This window comes from Falco cherrug, chromosome 1 (genome assembly GCF_023634085.1).
Source record: "Falco cherrug isolate bFalChe1 chromosome 1, bFalChe1.pri, whole genome shotgun sequence".
In the NCBI taxonomy this organism is placed as follows: domain Eukaryota; kingdom Metazoa; phylum Chordata; class Aves; order Falconiformes; family Falconidae; genus Falco; species Falco cherrug.
This window is the reverse complement of record NC_073697.1, coordinates 68,618,927-68,638,565: the sequence shown is the minus strand read 5'-3', so window position 1 is coordinate 68,638,565 and position 19,639 is coordinate 68,618,927. Positions and strand designations below refer to the sequence as shown.

The 19,639-nt window shown below is 44.5% G+C and overlaps 2 protein-coding genes across 2 annotated transcripts; both read left to right on the top strand.

The window, feature by feature from the left end:
- The first annotated feature begins 5,965 nt into the window (after nt 1–5,965).
- On the top strand, nt 5,966–9,727 carry RPL34 (ribosomal protein L34). Its single transcript, XM_055712462.1, has 5 exons — nt 5,966–6,102; nt 6,916–6,989; nt 7,087–7,186; nt 7,907–8,010; nt 9,600–9,727. Exons 2-5 carry the CDS (start codon nt 6,925–6,927, stop codon nt 9,682–9,684), a joined length of 354 nt encoding a protein of 117 aa, XP_055568437.1. The 5' UTR covers nt 5,966–6,102; nt 6,916–6,924; the 3' UTR covers nt 9,685–9,727.
- Nucleotides 9,728–13,581: 3,854 nt separating this feature from the next.
- OSTC (oligosaccharyltransferase complex non-catalytic subunit) lies at nt 13,582–18,293 on the top strand. The gene is made up of 4 exons (XM_005445985.4): nt 13,582–13,805; nt 14,047–14,140; nt 15,752–15,949; nt 17,278–18,293. Exons 1-4 carry the CDS (start codon nt 13,667–13,669, stop codon nt 17,294–17,296), a joined length of 450 nt encoding a protein of 149 aa, XP_005446042.1. The 5' UTR covers nt 13,582–13,666; the 3' UTR covers nt 17,297–18,293.
- The last annotated feature ends 1,346 nt before the right edge of the window (nt 18,294–19,639 follow it).

Sequence of the window (19,639 nt, the reverse complement as noted above, 5' to 3'; positions counted from 1 at the left end):
CAACAGCAAAATGTCCAAAATGCCAGATCCCTTGGACAATTAACCTCCCACTCAATAGTGTGGTCCCAGTTAATTTAAGAGTTTTATTGCATATTGGACTCGAAATGGTGTCTAGCCTATACATTTCTCACGTATTCATGGGATCCATGTCAATTTATGGCAGATGTTTTTGAATTATTTCTTGTGGAAAGGAGCAGCTATACCTAATTTGGTGTTTACTACTCTCTAAAACTTCTGCAAGTAAAGAATTACACATTAATTCTCTTCACAGAATCCCTGATTTTTTTTTAAATAGTAGTATTAATTGCTCTTATTTTATAACTGGGAAAGCTGGACCAGTTAGGACTAGCATTTTATGCAACTAGATTGTCAAGGTGTTTGGGAGGTCACACTGAGCCAACCGAAGACACTATTGTTACAGACACCCAAAATCACAGTGACCACCACCAGTGCCCGCACAGCTGATTACGCTGCCCTTAAGTGGTTTACCCGAGTCTGCCATAGGAAGCCGTGTCAGAGAGGGTGTTTTGCCCCTTTCATCCTAGCCACAGGATGCCGGGAGGAGCAGAAGAAATGTAGCCATACCCCTCGCCTTGGGTGGCTGCTGTTGGGGGAAGGAGCACTGATGTGACGATCCTGAGAAGCTCTGGAGATGTTTCCAGTGAGAGTCTTTCTGGAGATGTGAGCTGCCCACAGCATTATACACATTGCTGGGAAAAGATTGCCCCTGTGCCCTTGTTGTCTGGATGGCCAGAAGATTTAGGTGTGAGCAGCAGACACAATTTAGCTTGCATTTGACAATGAAGATGAAATACAGTTTTCACAGCCTGGAAGAGCAGTGCAGAGCCCCTTTATTTTTTCATTGCTCCACACCGTAGATGGGTGGACTGACATTACACCGCTGCATCAGGAGGATTGACATAGGAGATACCGTAGGCCAGGGACTCCTACTTCATCTCAGCGACTGGATGAAAAGCAGCCGTGAGCCACCACCGTGCAGAACTGACGTTTCAGCCGCATGTGCTGCCTGCGGGCTCGGTACCCTGCTCCATCTTAAACACTTCCCACAGGGGGAGGGGGAATGCACACAAAGCCTATTTAATTAGGCATTGTGTAGGAGGGACGAACTCCATCCCAAGTGAGACAGAGGATTGCATGTCTCCTCCAGATGGTGAAATTAATTTTTTTTTTTCTAAGGCAGGAGGAAGTAAGCAGGTGTGAATATGGGGCCTACCTGTATTGGTTTTAATCAGCAACTTTAAGCAAACTCAGTGTTCTCATCAGAAAAGGGGAAAAATAAACAGCTGAGCACTGTGATTCATTTACACTTCAAATATACTTTGAGTTGGTTATTCCTCAATTAATCAAATAGCTGGTGTATCCCTAAAGTAGTATAAAGTGACACGCTGTGTGAAATCAATTTTCCCTTCCAAAATCATTAAATTCAGTAGCCTGTGACTACATCCCCGCTAATTCTAGTACCGGTCCTTTCATCCTCCATTAACTTTGGCACGCCTAACAGGCTGTCAAAAATAATTTCCCAGAACGTAAATAATTCAGAAATTAAAAATTAATAAATAATAACAGAGAGCTACTGGGAGATAGACTGGGTCAATTAGTCAGCTCTGCATTCTGTTTCTTCGCAGCAGGGGGGCAGCCACATTCGTTACTAGAATCTTTCCTCCGATTCCTAGGTCTGATTTATGGCTCTTCATTACTGGATCCAGTCAGACACAATTACCTCCATCACTATCTCAGTTCCTAACTTCAAAGAAACACACATTTTCTTGTCTGCTTTTTTTCTCCTTGCAGCAGCCTCAGCTTGACGTCCCTGGAATTTCTTCCACGCGGACTAATTAATAAGACTTTGACTTATCATATTCACTTCTCTTCTTTGATGTCCTACCTTAGTCAATCATCCTATTTAATTAGAATTTCAATGATAACTTTACTTATCTCGTGGCTAGATGTAAATTAAAATAACGGGATTTTAATTCTCTTTTTTACGGGGTTATGACATTTCTGACAGAAAAAGTTTCAACCCAAATACGATGTTATGTACTTCCTATGCTAGGAGTGCATTCCACTAAATTGTTTTTCCCTTTGCTACAAAATAATTTTGCTTGTTTAACAAGCTCCACTGAAATGGAAATGAGCTACAGTTTCTCATAACATAATTTGCACTGGTCTGTGTTGTGGAAGGTTATGCTGATATAAATGAATATAATCAGATTGTGACACATGCCACACAGTTAATGAGGAAAGGTAACGGGATTTTTAAGAAAAAGTATAGCTCTGGAGAGACAATGGATCGTTGGACCTCTTCTTTCTGCCCTTTCTGGCAGTTGCTAGTACTTTTCCAAGGTTTCTTGCATCCTTCCTTCATTTACAGACCTAATCCTGCCGGTTGCATACAAGCAGCACCTGAGGTTGGATTCTAATTTCAGTGAGATGTTTCTAAAACACATATTCATCCACTCTTCATAGAAATGGTACTGTGGCTGCAACTTAACAGGAGCAGTATATCCCTCAGCCATCACTTTTTTTTCTTCTCTTCAGTACACAGTATGTACTTGCACACAGGCTGACTTTCCTTCCCATGCCTCTTAGAATTTGCTAGTCGAGGTTGGTATGACAGCAAGTGAATACAAGTGAAAACAAACTCTCATTTTTTAACTGAACCTTACAGTGCCAGAGAGACCTAGAAAGATCTGTAAAGAGAGGTTGATGGAGCAGTGGAGTCCTTGTGGGGCCTGGGAGATCCCTGGAAGCAGGACAGAAGGGTGAGGAAAGTAAAGGGGGATGCTTTCCAGGGGTCCAGCTAGGCTTATCAAGTCTTATTCATTTGGGCACTCTTGCTCTTACTCTGGTGGAACTTCCCATGGGACCAAGCAAATGGCTGTGCACATAGATAGGGACTTTAAGAAAAAAGAGAGGTAAGGAGAGGACCATGTGGAAAAGAAAGCAAGGATGGTCAGCATTCCAAGAACTGGTCTTAAACTGTGAACAAAATGCTTTTTTGGTGCAGTAACAGAAGACGGTGACAACTTGCTGGCTGCTGCAAAAGGCACCACGTTACTAATTACTGTTCTGCCATTGGATATGATTATCTTCCTAATCATCTCTGGTAGAAAAAAGGTTTCCAGTTTTACACTGCCAATAAGCAAATACACCCTGGAAGCTAACATCCAGATTTTAAGGAAAAAGTCCACATCCTCAGACCCTGTTCTTCCACTGACATACTAGAAAGGAAAAAATGGTTTTAATAGGATGCCACTGTTACTCTTCCAAGTTGATGGGTTGCACGTCTGCTAATCCATCTCCTTTGTTGCATTCAAGGAAAGAAGAAAGTGCAGAAAGTTAATGAGACATGTTGGATGTAGAAAATAACTGCTCCCAAAAGAGATGGTTTGGTCCTATGAAGAGGTAGGAGTAGCAGAGAACACGAGAGAATCACTTGACTAACACTAAACTGTACAAAATGGGCATAGTGAGCTCCTGCTTCAAATCTCATCCCCCTATTAGATAGCATAAACCCAGCTGTCATAAAGCTAACATTCCTAGATGCTCTAGCGAGCTGTTTGCCTGACAGCCCTGTTCCTCTTACAAAATAAACTGAAAATGTTTGAAAAACTAGGCCAGTGCATTAGAAGTGAACCACTGGAATGTAATTGACAGCGCCTAAAATTTACACCGGTTGTGTTTAGAGCCCAAACTGGGCAAGTTCAAAAAAATATCAATACTGTTATTTAATAATAAAATAGTTACCTGTTGCACTGACAACATCTAAACTAAACTACGCCATCATAATTTAATAGTGTTGTTCTCTAACAATTGGATTCTGTTACACTTTTATATTTAGGCATTATATTTAATCTAATTTAATTGGCTTTCTTATTCCCCTCAGGGTTCTGGGCCGAGAAGGTTCATATTAAATACTCTAATTGCTCTGAAATTTACTTGTCATCTGAAATATTCTCCTATTTTAAATATACCCTAAAATCTAGTTCATACATATTTTCTTTTCTTTCATGAATTAGAAAAATTCTGATGTCCATAATTTGCACTTAAAAAGAGTCAATAATTAGCCAAAATAATAATTATAGATCGAAAACAGGGAGGATGCAGTACAATGAACTGCGAGTTACAAACTCGCAAATAAGGCCAGGAGCACACATCAAAGCTTTCTGGGCACCTGGTACTCTCCAAAAGCAAAGCTGAAGCTGCTAACGATGGCAGCAGCATCCTACATATTTAATGTGCAGGTCCCTGGTTATCATTGCAGAACATTGCTCAGGCCAGCAGAGCAAAAGAGCATTTTGGGGCTTACAGATGGTGGGACCAATCCTGTGCTCCTTGAAGAGGGAGATTTCGCACAGATGATGTACGAAGATTTTGCCCGTACAAGTCAGCACCAATTGCAGCAGCAGCCACAACATTCATGTGTGCCATGAGAAGGAGGGGATGGACTTTGCGTGGCAGAGCAGGACCACCACCAGCTGGGGAGCAGAAGGGATGGAAACGTGTGCTTTAAATTCTCTTGGTCTTCGATGTGTTGGTGCTGTGTGGCGGGGTGGCAGCAGGATCCATTAGGGAGGCCAGAAATGGATAGTGGGGGCCTTCCTATTGCCAGCCAGCTGCTGGTTTCAGAGCGCGGAGGCCAGCTCTGCTTGTCAATGTGCATGCATGGGATGGGAGCTGAAACAAACGTCTGGGAGAAGCGTAATCCGGTGGGGCTCCTTCCGGTGAGCGTCGCTCCTTTCCTCCCTACAAAAGTGGTGCTTAATGCAATTGCAAGGAGCTGATGAGGGGTAGCTTTTGTGTTTATTTTTTAGTAACTGCAAATTTGGCAGATCTGTCACCACTGGCATGCTGTTTCTGGCTGCTGAAAAGCAATCTTACATTCCCTTAGTTCTTGCTGTTTCCTTCCTTTTCTTTGCTCGAGGATCTACCAGAGGCTGTTAAATACCAAAGTCAGAAAAACATGACCCAGCTCAGGAGGCTTGTAAGGTGCTGACTGCTGAATGTGGGGAGGGTGTATTAAGTGAAAGATCAACTAGCCCTCTCCTGTTTCCCTCATGTTTGTAGGTACCTGTGTGTCAGAAATGGGATGTTGGGTCAGGTGAACCTTTGACCTGACCGACAGAGCAAGTTTCATATCTTCATATTCCTGCTTGAGTGCCTGTCCCTGAGACAGCGAGTCCGTGCCTTGGCAAACCAACAGGCAAGAGGATTTTCTGCCCCAGCCTCCCAGCACAGCTGCTGGCGCAGCGAGGAGGTGCCAGGCCGATGTTGGGGTGTGCTGATCCCCAGAGCCCCGCGCGGGGATGAGCCTGCGGGGCTGGGGCGGCGCGGGGGGATGGCCTGCAGCCCTCCAGGCCAGGCGTTCCTGAACAACCAGAACGCTGCAAAAAGAGGGAAGGGGCAACCCTCTCCGCGCTGAGGATGGCAGGAGAAGGGATGCAGTCCTGCAGGGGGGCAGGCTGTGGCCCGGGTTGCTTTGCGGCAGAGCACGCTGTTCCCAGGTCTGTTATGGGCCGGGTCGGCGGGTGGAAAGGCGTGTGTGAGTGACCTGCGATACAGAGAAGAGCAGGCTGAGAAACGGCTTGTGGGCCTACAACTCCCTAACTGCCATAATGAAGAACAAAATGTTCTTGCTGAGGAAAGACGCTGATGGTTTTTAGAAAAACGCTTTTTCATTAAAACAGACAAAACTCAAAACAAGCCAAAAAAACAAGCCAAAAGAAACCAAAACAAGACGCTGATGGTTTTAGAAAAACGCTTTTTCATTAAAACAGACAAAACCCAAAACAAGCCGTGGGGGCAGGGCGGGAGGACGCGTGTGCGATCCCCCTGTGCAAGGCGAAGCACCTGCAGCAGAGAGGCCTGCCCCCGGCCGTGGCGCCCGCCCCCTGCAGCCGTACAACATGGCGGCGCCCGGCACCTCCGCTCGCGTACAACATGGCGGCGCCCGCCCGCCTCCGTAGCCGCGAGAGGCGCCACAGCGCGCAGGTGCCGCTATTCCTTCCGGGTGCCGGCGCGCCGCTATTTCAACGTTGACCCGCGCGTTTCCGCTTCCTCTTCCGGGTCCGGCGGCGCCAGGTATGGCGGTGGGCAGCTGAGGGCGGTCGGCGCGCATCCGCCCGCATCCGCGGCCCGGCAGGCGGTAGAGGCGGCCGGGGGCGCCGGGGGTGTGTGGTGAGGGACTCCGGCGGGGGCAGAGCTGCGCGGCGGAGAGGCCGGGCCTCCAGAGGCCTCCGCGGCCGGGCCCCGTCCCGTCTTCCGGGCCGCAGCCGGCCGATGCCGGGGGCTGCAGCGCTGGGCCCCGGCCGGCCCGGCCCAGCGTCCGAGGGGTGCCAGCCCCGGCGGCGGGGGCTGGTGAGGGGCGCTGAGGGCTGCCGAGCCCCCGCTGGGGCGTTGCTGCTCGGCGCCGCCGCGGAGGCGGTACGGCGGCCTTCGCTGGCCTCGTCGCGCTGGGCTGGGCTGGGCGAAGGCTCCGGTCCGGGCCTGGAGTGCGGCTGGCGCAGTTTGCTGTCTGGGGAAATACCAAGAGACGGCGTTTGCTTGTCAGCCAGGCTTATGATGGTTAGAAAATACATAGTGCTAAAGCTTTGAACGGTTTGCTGGGTCAGCATCACCTCATACGGGCAAGACCAGGATGTTGAGCTGCATTCAAGTTAGTTCGGATGGATTTTTGTTGCAAATCACATTCTGCGCATTGGCGTGTGTTGTTTTTTAATGTAGTTGTATTGGCTGTTGATGAGGAAAGGCTTTAGTTTTGTTAATGCTGACATAGAATTAGCAGCCCCTGGGCAAGAGACCTAGTGCTTAGGTGTAGGTGGTGCTGTAATAAGTAAACTTCCATGTAGACATTCAGCCTTTAAACTAGTGCTGCTTTCTTTTTGACTAATTTAGGTGTAAAAAATGGTTCAGCGCCTGACCTACCGCCGTAGGTTGTCCTACAACACAGCTTCCAACAAGACCAGACTGTAAGTAAGATACAGTTTCCAAGAACTTATTTTTTTGAGAAGGCTAATTTTAAGTTTTGATTGTTATGTTAACTGACTATTTTTCTGCTGCACTTAGGTCCCGAACACCCGGGAACAGGATTGTTTACCTTTACACCAAGAAAGTGGGGAAGGCACCAAAGTCAGCATGTGGTATATGCCCAGGAAGACTTCGTGGTGTAAGCATAAGATATTTTTTTTAACAGTTTTTTTTAGCATAAAGAGCCTTTTCAAGTAATATAATATGACCTGTTTATTGATGAATTCTCACTGGAACAACTTTCTTATTTAAAATATTCTACGAATGTTGTAAAGCTTAACTGTCAAAATAAGTTTTGAAAACTTAGAGGAAGTGCTTTTTTAATGCTTACACTTCTCATTGCTGTTACATCAAAGTTCTTTTGTTTTTTGAGATGTAGCTGGCTGCAATTTTTAGAGCTAGACCAAGGTGATTCTGTAGTAGGTTTAAAAGTCTAAATTGGACCTATTAGGTAGGCTTTCAAAAAATCCCTGTAAGTTTGACTTTTAATTTTAGAAAAAAGGAATTAATGTTTTTAATGTGATAGTGTTCTCGCAAATACTTTCTTGGTGTAACACTATGGCTCTTAACAGTGATGGGAATGCATGAATATTGATGGCCTTTTGTGGGAAAATAATCTTTTTTATAGGCCATTTTTTTAATGAACCTGTTGGTGAACCCCAGAGGTAGAATGAAAAGCTCAGCCTAGGAATACTGAAGATGGCACATAGACCCACCACGACTTCTGTCGCTTTCTTGCATCTTAGTCAACTTCAAGTGTTGCTGCTTTTTTAAACTTATCAAAGTGAATTTTCTTGATACGGTTGTTATTCAGAATCGCTGTCTTATGATAGACTTCTCATTTTTTTGCTTTCTTTAGGTTCGTGCTGTGCGTCCTAAAGTTCTTATGAGGCTGTCAAAAACGAAGAAACATGTTAGCAGAGCCTATGGTGGTTCCATGTGTGCTAAGTGTGTTCGCGACAGGTAAGCTTGCAGAAAGCTAACTTTATTCTTGAGGTAACATTATACAAGATTTTTACATGTCACTGTATACATAATGTGGACCAAGATTTTGAAGGTTATTCTCTGAGATTGGTGTAGTAAAATGGAGAGGGTAAGCGTGGGGCACGTTAGTAGTGATGTGTGCGATTTTGTTCTTTCGGTTTAAGCTAGTTAATGCATGTGAAGCTCCTTTGTAGAGACCTTATGTTCTTAATGATTTCTTACTGCACTCTCGCTTCGGTGCTAAACAGTCTGCTCATTTGGGATTTTTGTATTTTATATTTAGTCTCTGTAGTAAAGATTTGTGACTTCTGTTATCCCATTTTGTCTTATGTAAAGATACTAGTTAAAATCAATGGAGCTTTTGGCTTCTTTGTGGTGTTTTGGGATTCAGAGTTATTAATTGGTTGCCTATTAAGCATCTTTATGCAGTTAAGCTTTAAGATGGCCTTTGCTGGGCCTCAACTGGATTCAGTTTTATTGTGTAACAACTGTAGATTCTATACTTCCTTGGCAAGTTTGAGGAATAATGTTTATTACAATGAACATGTCATGTTTGTGAATGGTAATCGAAGCAGATCTCTGGAGTCAGCAGTCTAATGCCAGTCTTCTCATCTGTAGTGCATATCTGGCCAGCATTTTTTCTTTTTGAGTTCTAAGTTAAATGGCATTAGGTGCTACTGAAGATGGGTTGTTACGGCTGCAGATCCATAGCATAACTTTTCTGTGTTAAAAGCCACTTTCTTTCTGAGTGTTTTCCCAAACACTTTATGTAGGTCGTTTTTAATACATGAGTATGTCTTTCTCTGCCTAAACAAAAGAACAGTCACCTTCTTTCCTGTAATGGGCAGGTTTTCTGCTGCCTGTTTAGGCATCTTTGGTGGGTTTTGTGTACTGCAAAGGTAGTCATATATGCCAGGTGGTATGTAGGATAGCATTTTCATGTTGTAAGGTAGAAGAGTATGTATGGTATATTTGTGCTTTTAACTTGAAACCGCCAAATAGGCTGTTGATGTCCGAGTACTGTCATGTAGGTCCATTTGCATGGTGGCCCCATGTGTCTATAATCCTATTTAGCCATGACTTGACCTGGCAGGGTCTTCTCTGTTCATGTGCAAAGAAGCTTTAATGCTGAGAGGGGAACTGTTCTTGTCGAGAACTAGACTCACCATAAAGTTTTTGTAGTTCTAAGGAAGAGGGCTGACCATGACTTGTCACGCCAGTTCTGCCTTTAAGAATGACTAGATTACCAGTGAGGGCTTTTGTTTTTTCCTTCAAAGTTAGTCAAGGTGGTAGATTTTTCCAGTGTTCAGCCATCAGGTATTACCTTGCTCGCCTACAAGCCACTCGCCCTAAATTTGCAGGCATACTGGGCCTCATTCCCCAAACCACTACTTTTAGACACTGTCGCTGTATTTTGATGCTGACAAGAACATCCATGGTTTCCCTTTTTGTTGTGGAACTAACACAGTGTTTGAGACAGCAAAACTAATTGTAACTTTGTCTTTGTGTTTTCACTCAAGTAGATAAATGTCCTAAAGCTGTTTGGTTTTTTTTTCTTTACTTTCCAGAATCAAACGAGCTTTTCTTATTGAGGAGCAGAAGATTGTTGTGAAGGTGTTGAAGGCACAAGCACAGAGCCAGAAGTCAAAGTGAATCTATTTGTAGTTTCACCCCAATAAATGAAAGCTCCACTTTTCTTGTGTCCTGTCATTCCGTGTGCTAGTCAAAGCTGGTAGGAACTGCTTCTCAGCTTGTATAATGCAGAATTGGGTTTTGGTGACACAAATGCTGTAAATCAGGATGCTGTGTTCTGTGCGATACGCGGGCAGGGAAATCAGGCGGGTGGAAGGAGGTCTGGTTAAACAGGACTCCCAGGTCTGCCTCACAGTCCCGTAGAGGAGCTGGAGTAACTTTGAGCAATGCAGGTTTGATACTTGGTTTTGTTTTTGATTTTTTTCATGGCAACAGCTGTATTGGTCATTGGAGGACTTGGCCTAGGAGGAAGTTAAGTATCTGAAGAAAAGCAAACAAGACTAAGACTAAAGATGGGAGGAGAGATTGTCAGATGAAGAAAAGGACAGCTAGTATAGGCCTAAGGTAGAAATTTTTTCTACTAGTATGTCCTGCAGTTATTGTTACTTGAGTCTGAGGGTGGGTTGAATAGTCTTGACTTCTGGAAGCCAATGCTGCATCCACCAGACAGTTGCATACTGCTACATCTGGATCTCCTGGAAGAAAGCTGCAGCTGTTGCATTCTTTTTGTTGGGTGCTTTCTGGGTCAGCAGTTAGAGGTGTGATTGATATGAGCAGAGTTCCAGGGCACAGCTAGGGCAGACCTTCAGTTGCTCTCAGAAGTAGGTTTTAGCATTAGCAATTTAGGCTTCTGGTAGTGAACTGAAGTTGCGTTGGTTTATTATCAGTGATGTGATGTAAAAAGCAATTGTAAGAAGTGGAAATGGGCTTGTTTTGCTACTTTGCCTCATTCTGTTTTGTAGAGAGAACTGTAAATGTGCTTCTGATGCTATCCAGGAGTGCTTTAACACACTTGTTGTTGCACTATCTGTGGGTGCAGTGGTATTCCTCACCCCCAGCTCTGAATTTTGGAACTTCTCTTAGTATCTGAGAAGATGTGGGTATCCATTTTTACCAAGAACTATTTTTTCAAAAAGTAGTGAGCTCCACCACTGCCATAAGAAAGAGAAATAATTACTGAGCACATAGACTTACGGGGAGCAGTGAGGATGCCATTTGAAGAGGTTTCTAAGATCACTTGAGGAATCTGTGACTGAGATGTGTGCAGATTCCTCCTCCTGACTGTATAATGTCTGTTCACACTTTACCTGGCTCTGAAGCTTCTCTACAGTCAACCAAGAAACATCACAGAAAACTGAGTTGACAAGACTTCCCTTTTGGCAGCAGTGAGCTTGTACTTTGGGTCAACTGCCCACAAATTCACAGCGATGGTGTTGGTGCCTCCTGGCTTTGAGGGCAGGAGGTTGCTGTGGTCCAGGCTGGTTTCAGTTGGGATAGAGTTAATTCTGTTCTTAGGGGCTGGTGAATGCTGTGTTTTGGATTTGGTGTGAGAGCAGTGTTAATACCACTGAGGTTTTTAGTTGTTGCTGCGTAACGTGTATACTATGAGGACTTTCAACCTTTCAGTTTCTCAGGCCCTGCCAGCAAGAGGGCTGGAATGGCCCAAGCAATGGGGAGGGGACACAGCTGGGGTAGCTGACCTGAACTAGCCAAACGGATATTCCATGCTATATGATGTCATGCTGAGTATATAAAAGCTGGGGGAAGGAGGAGGAAGCGGGGGACATTTGGTATTATGGCATTTGTCTTCCCAAGTAACCGTTATGTGTGATGGAGCCCTGCTGTCCTGGGGATGGCTGAACACCTGCCTGCCCGTGGAAAATATGAATTCCTTCTTTTGCCTTGCTTGCATGTGCAGATTTTGCTTTACCTATAAAACTTCATTTCAGCCCACCAGTTCTCACCTTTACCTTTCCAATGCTCTCCCCTGTCCCACTGTGAGTGAGCAGCTGCGTGGTGCTTAGGCACTGGCCAGCGTTAAACCACTACACTGACTTAACACCATGCATGGTGAAAGCAGCTGTACCTCCCAAGATTTGCTTCACAGTGTCTCAGGTCATTAAAACAATATTGTTGGTAAGTATTAAATGTAAAACTTGTTCTAAAGGCTGTAGCTAATTATAGGAGTTTTTAAGACTAACACTAGTACCCTGACATTTTTAGGTGCTGTTAATGTAGTTAGTTTACAAGGTTAAAATATTAGTTGTTGCCTTGCTGTGCTTGTACAAACTTCAGTACTTTGGCATGCTGGAAAAATGGTTTTAAAGCAGGAGCAGCAAGTAGGGTGAGCATTTGTACCGAAAGTGCTCTTGTTTTACATTAAAAGCTGTGACATTAGTTTTCCTTGGGGGTTTTGGAAAGGAGGCAAGATAGAGGGAGAATACTTTTGGAATAATTAGGAAAAATGTCATAAACATCTATTGACAGGCAAATCGCACTGAGAAAGAGATCTTTCCGAACGGGAGGGCTAAGACTGAAAACCGTTATATATAATATAATGGTTATAATATGATATAAGTGATGTGATTGCACTGAAAGGTAATTGAGTTATGAGTTAGGAGAATTGGTATCGCCACTGTAGGCAGACATAAAAGCAGTTGTGAGGCAAAGTGTCAGTGAAATGGTAGTAAGGCTTTTTTTTTTTTTTGGCAGACAGCCGCAGTAGGTATGGGGGCAGTCCTGTGGGTCAGGGCTGCCGGTGCCCTCTGTGTGGTGGGTAGTAGGATGGATGGCGTGGTGAGGCAAAGCATGTTCACCTGGAGTGGGTGCTTTTAAACACGCTCACGTAATCGGGAGTGGAGGGAAGGGTTGGTATTGAGATCATATTTACTGCCCCTCCCCCGTGTTAAATGATGTCTGCTGAAAGGCATCAGTCTTCCCGCGGGTGGGTGGGTTTTGTTGTTGTTTTTTTTCTTTATGGACTTATTACTTCACTAGCACTCTGAATTCAGTCCCTGGCTGCAGGTGCCTCTTCTGCAGGAAACCCTGTGCTGTCAGGAGACTAGACCTCAGCTCAGCTAAAGGTAGAGAGAAAACGGAACTGCCCTGAGGGCTCTCCCCAGCCCCACTGGCAAAGCAAGAGCAACTGCACATGCTTCTACTCAAAATGTGGAATTTCTCTCCCTTATCCCTCCCCTGGGTGCTTCTCTCCCTGCCCAGCTGAGGACAGTGGCGGGTCGCCCTGCGGCTGGCCTGGGCTGACACGGTGTTTGCGGACTGAGCGGAGGCGTGAGCCGGCCTGTGCACACACAGGTGCCCCCTGCGCTCGGCCCCTGCCCCGGTCTCAGAGCACGGACGGCTGGAGGGAAGTGGGGTGTGTGTGTGTCTCCTCGGGCTGCGGGCCAGAAGGGGCGCCGCATGCACGGGGCACCCCGGCCCCGCAGACACGGGGGCTCGGCTGAGGATCGTTTCCGTTCCCTCGGGCCCGCGTCTCCCCGGCCCGGCCGCGCAGGCTCACCGCAGGGCGAGGGGTTTCCCCCGCTGCCGGGGACCTGCCGCAGCGCTCGGGCCGCTTGGCCCCGAGGAGCGCTCCCGCCCCGCGGCCGGTGCTGCTCCTGCCCGTAGGGAGGATTCCAGAAGCGCGGCTGGTGGCGAGCCCGCACGGACCCACACGCTGCCCGCGGCGCGGCGGGGGCGGCCACGTGGCTACGCGGCCCGGGGGCGGGTCCGCCCCCTTCGCCCCGCCCCGCCCCACGCGCCTCGCCGTTACCCAGCACCGACACGTCAGGGTTGTTGGGTCCTGGCAGGTGAGTAAAATGGCTAAATCCTCCGGCGGCCGGCGCTCTGTGTTCCCAGAATGATTTTGGGCAGAAAAAAAGTTTTAGCGTTTTCTGTCCATCCTTTCAGTCTGGACCTAACGTTTGGGCTGTTCGTTGTATTGCCCTTTTTTTTTTTTTTTTTTTTTCTCCTCCTTTTAATTTGTTAATTTACCCCTTCCCGGACGCGGCAGCCCGTTTCCGTTTCCGCCTTCGTGTCCGGTTGCGGAGGGCGGCCGCGGCGGGGAGCAGCGGTGTGCGGCTCTGCGTTGGGCCGTGCCGCCGCCATGGAGACGCTGTACCGCCTGCCCTTCGCCGTGCTCGAGTGCCCCAACATCAAGCTGAAGCGGCCGAGCTGGGTGCACATGCCCTCGGCCATGACCGTTTACGCGCTGGTGGTGGTGTCCTACTTCCTCATCACCGGAGGTGAGGGGCCGGTGGGGCGGGAGGTGTGGCGGGAGGACCCGCCTGTGGGGTAGCTCTTCCTCAGCGGGGCGGGCTGCTGGCCCCTGCCCCGGGTAGCAGAGCCGCTGCTACCCCCTTGTCCGGCTCCAAGCCGGTTGTAAAACACGACCCGGGGCCAACTCCGGGCTTCCCTGCGGTGTTAGGGTGGTTCTCGCTGTTTGCTGCTATAAGTTAAAGATCATGCATGCTTTTCTTCTCGCAGGGATTATATATGACGTGATTGTGGAACCTCCCAGCGTGGGGTCAATGACAGATGAACACGGGCATCAGAGGCCAGTGGCCTTCTTGGCATACAGGTAGGAGAAGGGCTCTGCCGCTGCAAGCAAGCTGCAAATGCCTAAATGCAAGTGAATGAAATTTTCCTACAGAGCTATGCATCTACTTTTTTTTGAGCCCTCTGTGCAAGGCAGGATCTCTTCTATATCAGTCTTTGGTTTGTAAATATTAAAAAAAAAAAAAAAAATAAAAGGCATTGAAATGAATGCAACTAAAAAACCTCAGTCCTTCCAAAACTTAAATTTGATAAGAAAGATTTGCTCTGGCAGTGCTTCTCTTTCTTCCAGACTCTTGCTGCTACAGTTGGGTTTTATGGTGGATGCAGACACGTTTAATCATGCTTAATAGCAGCATACATAATCTTTGTGAAACTTTTGGTTCTGGCCTGTTCAACTCTAGTGTAGTTGGGACTCGTGTCTGAACATGCAGAACATATTTACAAATGTGTAAGAACAGTGTTTTCTTTGAGCCTTTTGCTTCCGTTACTGAAAGTAAGCTAGAGACTGCTTAGTGACAAAATGGTCTGAAGAGGTTAAATCTATGTTTGTACTTGTGTGTTTTATAGGTGTGGAAACAAATAATAGCTTTTGTTAAATACTGAAAAAATTCTTTGAATCTGTGAGTCTGACATGCCTCATAGACAGATTTTGACTTGGACTAGATGTATGTCTCTGGCTCGGATTGTTGCAGTGTAGATGAATTAGGCTGCTGCAGGAGTTGATAGCACCTTAGTACATTTTCAGTGTACTTTGTTCACTTTCAGTGAAAACAACATGAAACAAGACAAAATTGTTTCTTTTCAGGATGTGGGACAATAATTATAATCTTAACTTCTGTATTAACGTCCACAGTAGTTTCATCCATGCCAATCTTACGACGTTGCTAGTATTGTTAATTATGAGGATAGGAAAAAGGTTCAGTAACTGTGGGAAGCAGGAGACATGATCCAGGTGCAGTATTCTTTCTGCATCTTGGCTTCCCCTCTCTCCATCTGAGCTTTGTAAGAAGGAAGTATAGCTGTATGGACTGACAGGAGCTGGGGAACTTCCAGGCTGGGTCCCCACAATCAATATGTTCAGGTTCAGCGACTCAGTAACAAAACATACCGCAGGCGAGAACTGCATTTGTGGTGTGCTGGAACCAGTAGATGCACTTTGTATGCCGACATAGTGCTTTGAGTGGGATTTGTACTGAGGTGAGGATTCAGGCACTGCTGCCTAAATGTTGGGATTGAAATAAGACTTGGAAAGCTCAGTGGCCCAGGGGTCATGGGTTCATGCCTCGAGTCATCTATGAAACCAGGTGCTACTTTGGACTAGATATTTCTGAAAACTGATGAGGTTGTGTGATAGCCGTTAGTATACACCATTATGTTTAAAACCACTAGTATACTTGACTGGTTGCCTTGCAGACCATCAGTCCTGGAGATAAATTGCATATTAAAGCATTGATGTAATTGCATAAAGTCAGTTTTCATACCTACTTTTTGTTAGAAAATCAGCCATCAAGGTTAATCATCCTGTGAATTTGTACAGTTAAACCAAGTTGAGTAGGTGGGGCTTGAAATTTAAGCAGTTTCTTTAAAACTAATCTTTTTCTGACTCTCTTCCCCCTATTTTTTTTCCCTTTAGAGTAAATGGGCAATATATTATGGAAGGGCTTGCATCCAGCTTCCTCTTCACAATGGGTGGCCTAGGATTCATAATTCTGGATCGATCCAATGCACCAAATATCCCCAAGCTGAATAGGTTTCTCTTGCTCTTTATTGGATTTGTCAGCGTGCTTTTGAGCTTCTTCATGGCCAGAGTTTTCATGAGGATGAAATTACCGTAAGTGATTTAATACTCTTCAAGTTTTTTTCTCTTTCATGTCTCATGAACCTATGTTAAATTTGAGAGTAACAGAAAATACAGTGAGGTATGCTGAAGATCTGCAGCTTGGCTGTAAGTTGCTTTTTTGAATGCTTTTTGTGGAACAAGCTACCTTGAATGAGGTGGGATGCTTTTGGGGCCGGCTACTGTAAGATTGTGCTGCGGTTAAGAAAAGGTGACAGTTCTTGGTATGTCAGAAGATATGATTAGCAAATCTGATTTACAATGAATTTTGAGGTAGACTGAGTGTACTGATCAGGTAAAAGTAGGGCTTTGAGGAAAAAAAAAAAGTTTCAAAGAACTCGAGGAAAGGCAATTGAGTTCTTTATAGTGACAGTATATGAGAGATCGTAACTGGAAGAACTGATGGCAGCAGTGTTCAGAAACATCCAAAGGAGTCCTAAAGTGAAGCTAATGTCTCGGGGGTTTTTGTCTCGGGGGTTTTTGTTGCTGGAAAACTGAACATAGTGTTGAAGCATACAATATATGTAACATCTTAATACGTATATATTCACAGATAAAAAGGTATGAAAGACCTGGAGCTTTCAGGCTATGCAAAATCCAAATGCAGGATTTTCAATTCCATTCACCGTCCCTACCCCTTGTATTTCTCAGTTCATCCATTTCACTTAGAATAGCTGAAACCTGATTTTTGGAGTATCTCCATGAGGTGTTAACAATGACAGTCATTCCTCCTTTCTTAAATATACTATTTTAACATCTGCAGTACAGTTAAAAGTTTTGTTTCATGACATAGAAGTGATGGGTTCCCTGGATAGGAACCTGCTCTATATTTTCTTGCTTCATTGATGATATTTTCTTTGTTTCATGGAGTACATGCGCCTTGACAGTTCTCATTCTGAAGTGCATTAAAGAAACAGGGCTTCAGAGAAACGGAAGAGAAAGAGACCAGAGTTATGTTGAGTGCCTGAAAATGTTGGGTTATACTGAATAAGTTAATTGGTAGTATAATAGTAAAGAGAAATAAAGAATCTTTCGTAGGGTGTAAACTGGGCTTCAAAAATTCCAAACAAATACTGAAGCTGGATTCAGAAGATGCTAATCCATTTTCAGTGTTCATTGAAGAAAATAAACCAAGGAAGAGTGTGTAGTTAAGCTGGTCAGTTTGTAACTTGGACGGGATTTATTGTTTTAAATACTTTGATCAGCAGAGTTTTTGACAGTCTGAAGTCCTTAAAGACTGTATGTCTCTTGATTTTTGAGCAGTGCTGCCTGTGTTTGCTAACTGTGTTGGTTTTTTTCTAACTCATGGTTTTTTTCTGTAGGGGCTACTTGATGGGTTAGTACTGTTTGTGCTGTATGAAAGCCTCAGTTGAATTTACTCCTCTCCATGAAGTGTTTAAGAAGAAGCAGCAAGCAATTCCATAGTCTCCATCAACAGGAAAGAGACCTGGCCATGAGAAACAACGAGGGAAAGAACGCTTTCTCTGCAAACAAACTCTCACTACCAGTGGCTGATTTGTAGTTTTGAAACAAAGTTTTAGGGCTTTTGAAAAGAGCAAGTTACCTCACTGGGTTTTTCTCTTATACCCCAGCTCAGTATGAAATAGATAACCTATCTTTAGCTCTACCTGAAATGACCATTAGCCATTGGCTTGACAGTTCTTTGTTGCAGTTCTGTCATCTCTTCCCTGTGTGGGACAGTTACATGGATGAATCAGAGAAGAAACACCCAAACACTTCTTCATAAGTTATAATTGGAAAATTAGTAATTTTGGATGCTTTACAGTCAAAATACTATGTGTCTGAAATGGTTTCAAAGGCACATTTTGCCTTTATTAATGGCTCTATGTGAGCAAATTCAGACATGCACTGGGAAAGGCAAACTGTATGAATGTGCATTTCTTTTTGAAAAAGTGTACAAATGGAGCCAAATAAAACTTATTTTCTACAAAATTGTTTGAGTTTTATGCAGTTTCTGAAGGCTTTTCTTGTGTGCATGGCCTGTTCTACATCCAGACTGGAAATGCCATACTATGACTACACAATTGTAGCTTTATTTTTCACTATTGAATAATGATTTTTTTCTTTTTTTTAATATCAGGAAAAAGTAACCTCATAGTTTCCATGAACTTGTACTGTATCCAAATGACATACTGTTATCAGTAGCCAAGAAGACTTCTGAAGCTGCTGCTTTTTTGTGAGAGGCAAGGCTCCAGCTTGTTTTGTCTTCGTTGTAAAAGGTTGAATGTTACCATCATGTTTCATTGAAGTCATGTATTGCATTCTGGGAGAAGGAAAGATCTCTCTAAATCTCCATAAATGTCTTTTTTGCAAGCCATATGCATTTGAAGCACTATTTTCATCTGTATAATAATTGTTAGTGAGAAATACTGTTTATTCCTGTAAATGTGAAGTATTACCGTTCACATACTTATCAAATCTCTGATCTAGCTGTTAATCGTTTGCCCTTGGGATATGCCACTTCCACTCCCTCATTCTCCCTGTGACATTTCCTCATCTTACACATGTTGTCATTAAGATTTAAGGGAGCTGAAGCTGTTTCATGAGGCTCATAACTGCAAAGTTTGCAGTTTTTTCAAAGCGTTATCTTTTGGTCGCTCTAGTTTTGGTGAGACATATACTTACCTTCAAGGGGGAATATTGATATGTAAGTAAATAAGTAGATACATTACTCAACTTTTTAATACATCTGAGAAGGAAGTCAAACCAAGTTGCTTCAATCAGTGGAGCTGAGAACCCTCTGGCTCAGCACTTGTCCCACTACAGTTCAGCTTCAGCCTCCAAGTTTGCAGCTGATTCTAAATGATCTTAAACAGTGGTTGTAATGGTATAGTGAAGGCTGGTGGTCTATGAAATGCATCTGGTTAAAATTGCATGCTAGGGGGCATAACTTAGAACAAATAAAGCAGACTTATAATTGCAAGGTAGAAGATAGTTTTGGGAGAGTAAAATGAGGATGGTGACCGCAACAAATAAGGTTGAATGATCCCTTATGTTTCTTTGGTCACAGGCTATAAACTAATATCTGGTGTGATCCTCTTACCAAAGCATGAGGCACAGAGAGAACCAGGAAAACAAATGCAGAGCAGAAGACAGACCACCCACAAATTAGGAGTGTGCTAGGTAGGAAGATGTCAGAATGCACAGCTGGAAATTGGTTCATTTTGGATATGGGTTGGAGGATTCTTGGTCGCCCAAGAAAAATTTTCTGATGAGCACTGTCAAAGAAGAGGTATTCCTATATGTTCTAGGACTCCTATTTTCAGTTAAAGGAAGGCTGGTATTTTCTGTAAATGCCTGCTGTTCTTTATAGGTAACAGCAGGTGGCCTCTGCTGTAGGGGTTTGGGATGGCAACAGGGATATTTCAGTGACGGAAAGAAAACTTCTTGTAACTAGTGACACTATTTATCTCTTTGGTGCTTCTGACTTCTAGGGTGAACTGAACTAGATTGTGGGGTGGGAAGTTAAAACCAAACTGTGATAAAGGTAAAGCAGAGCTTATAAGAATACATCTCTCTGTGACTAAAACCAGAAGTTTGGCCTACTTCCAAATGCAATGAAAAGAGTCAGGCTGAAGTGTAGAGGTCTTGATTTTCTGGCACTCTTGCTGTAGAAAACACTGAATCCATGGCTTCTCTGTAGGCTTCAATATAATCTCTGAG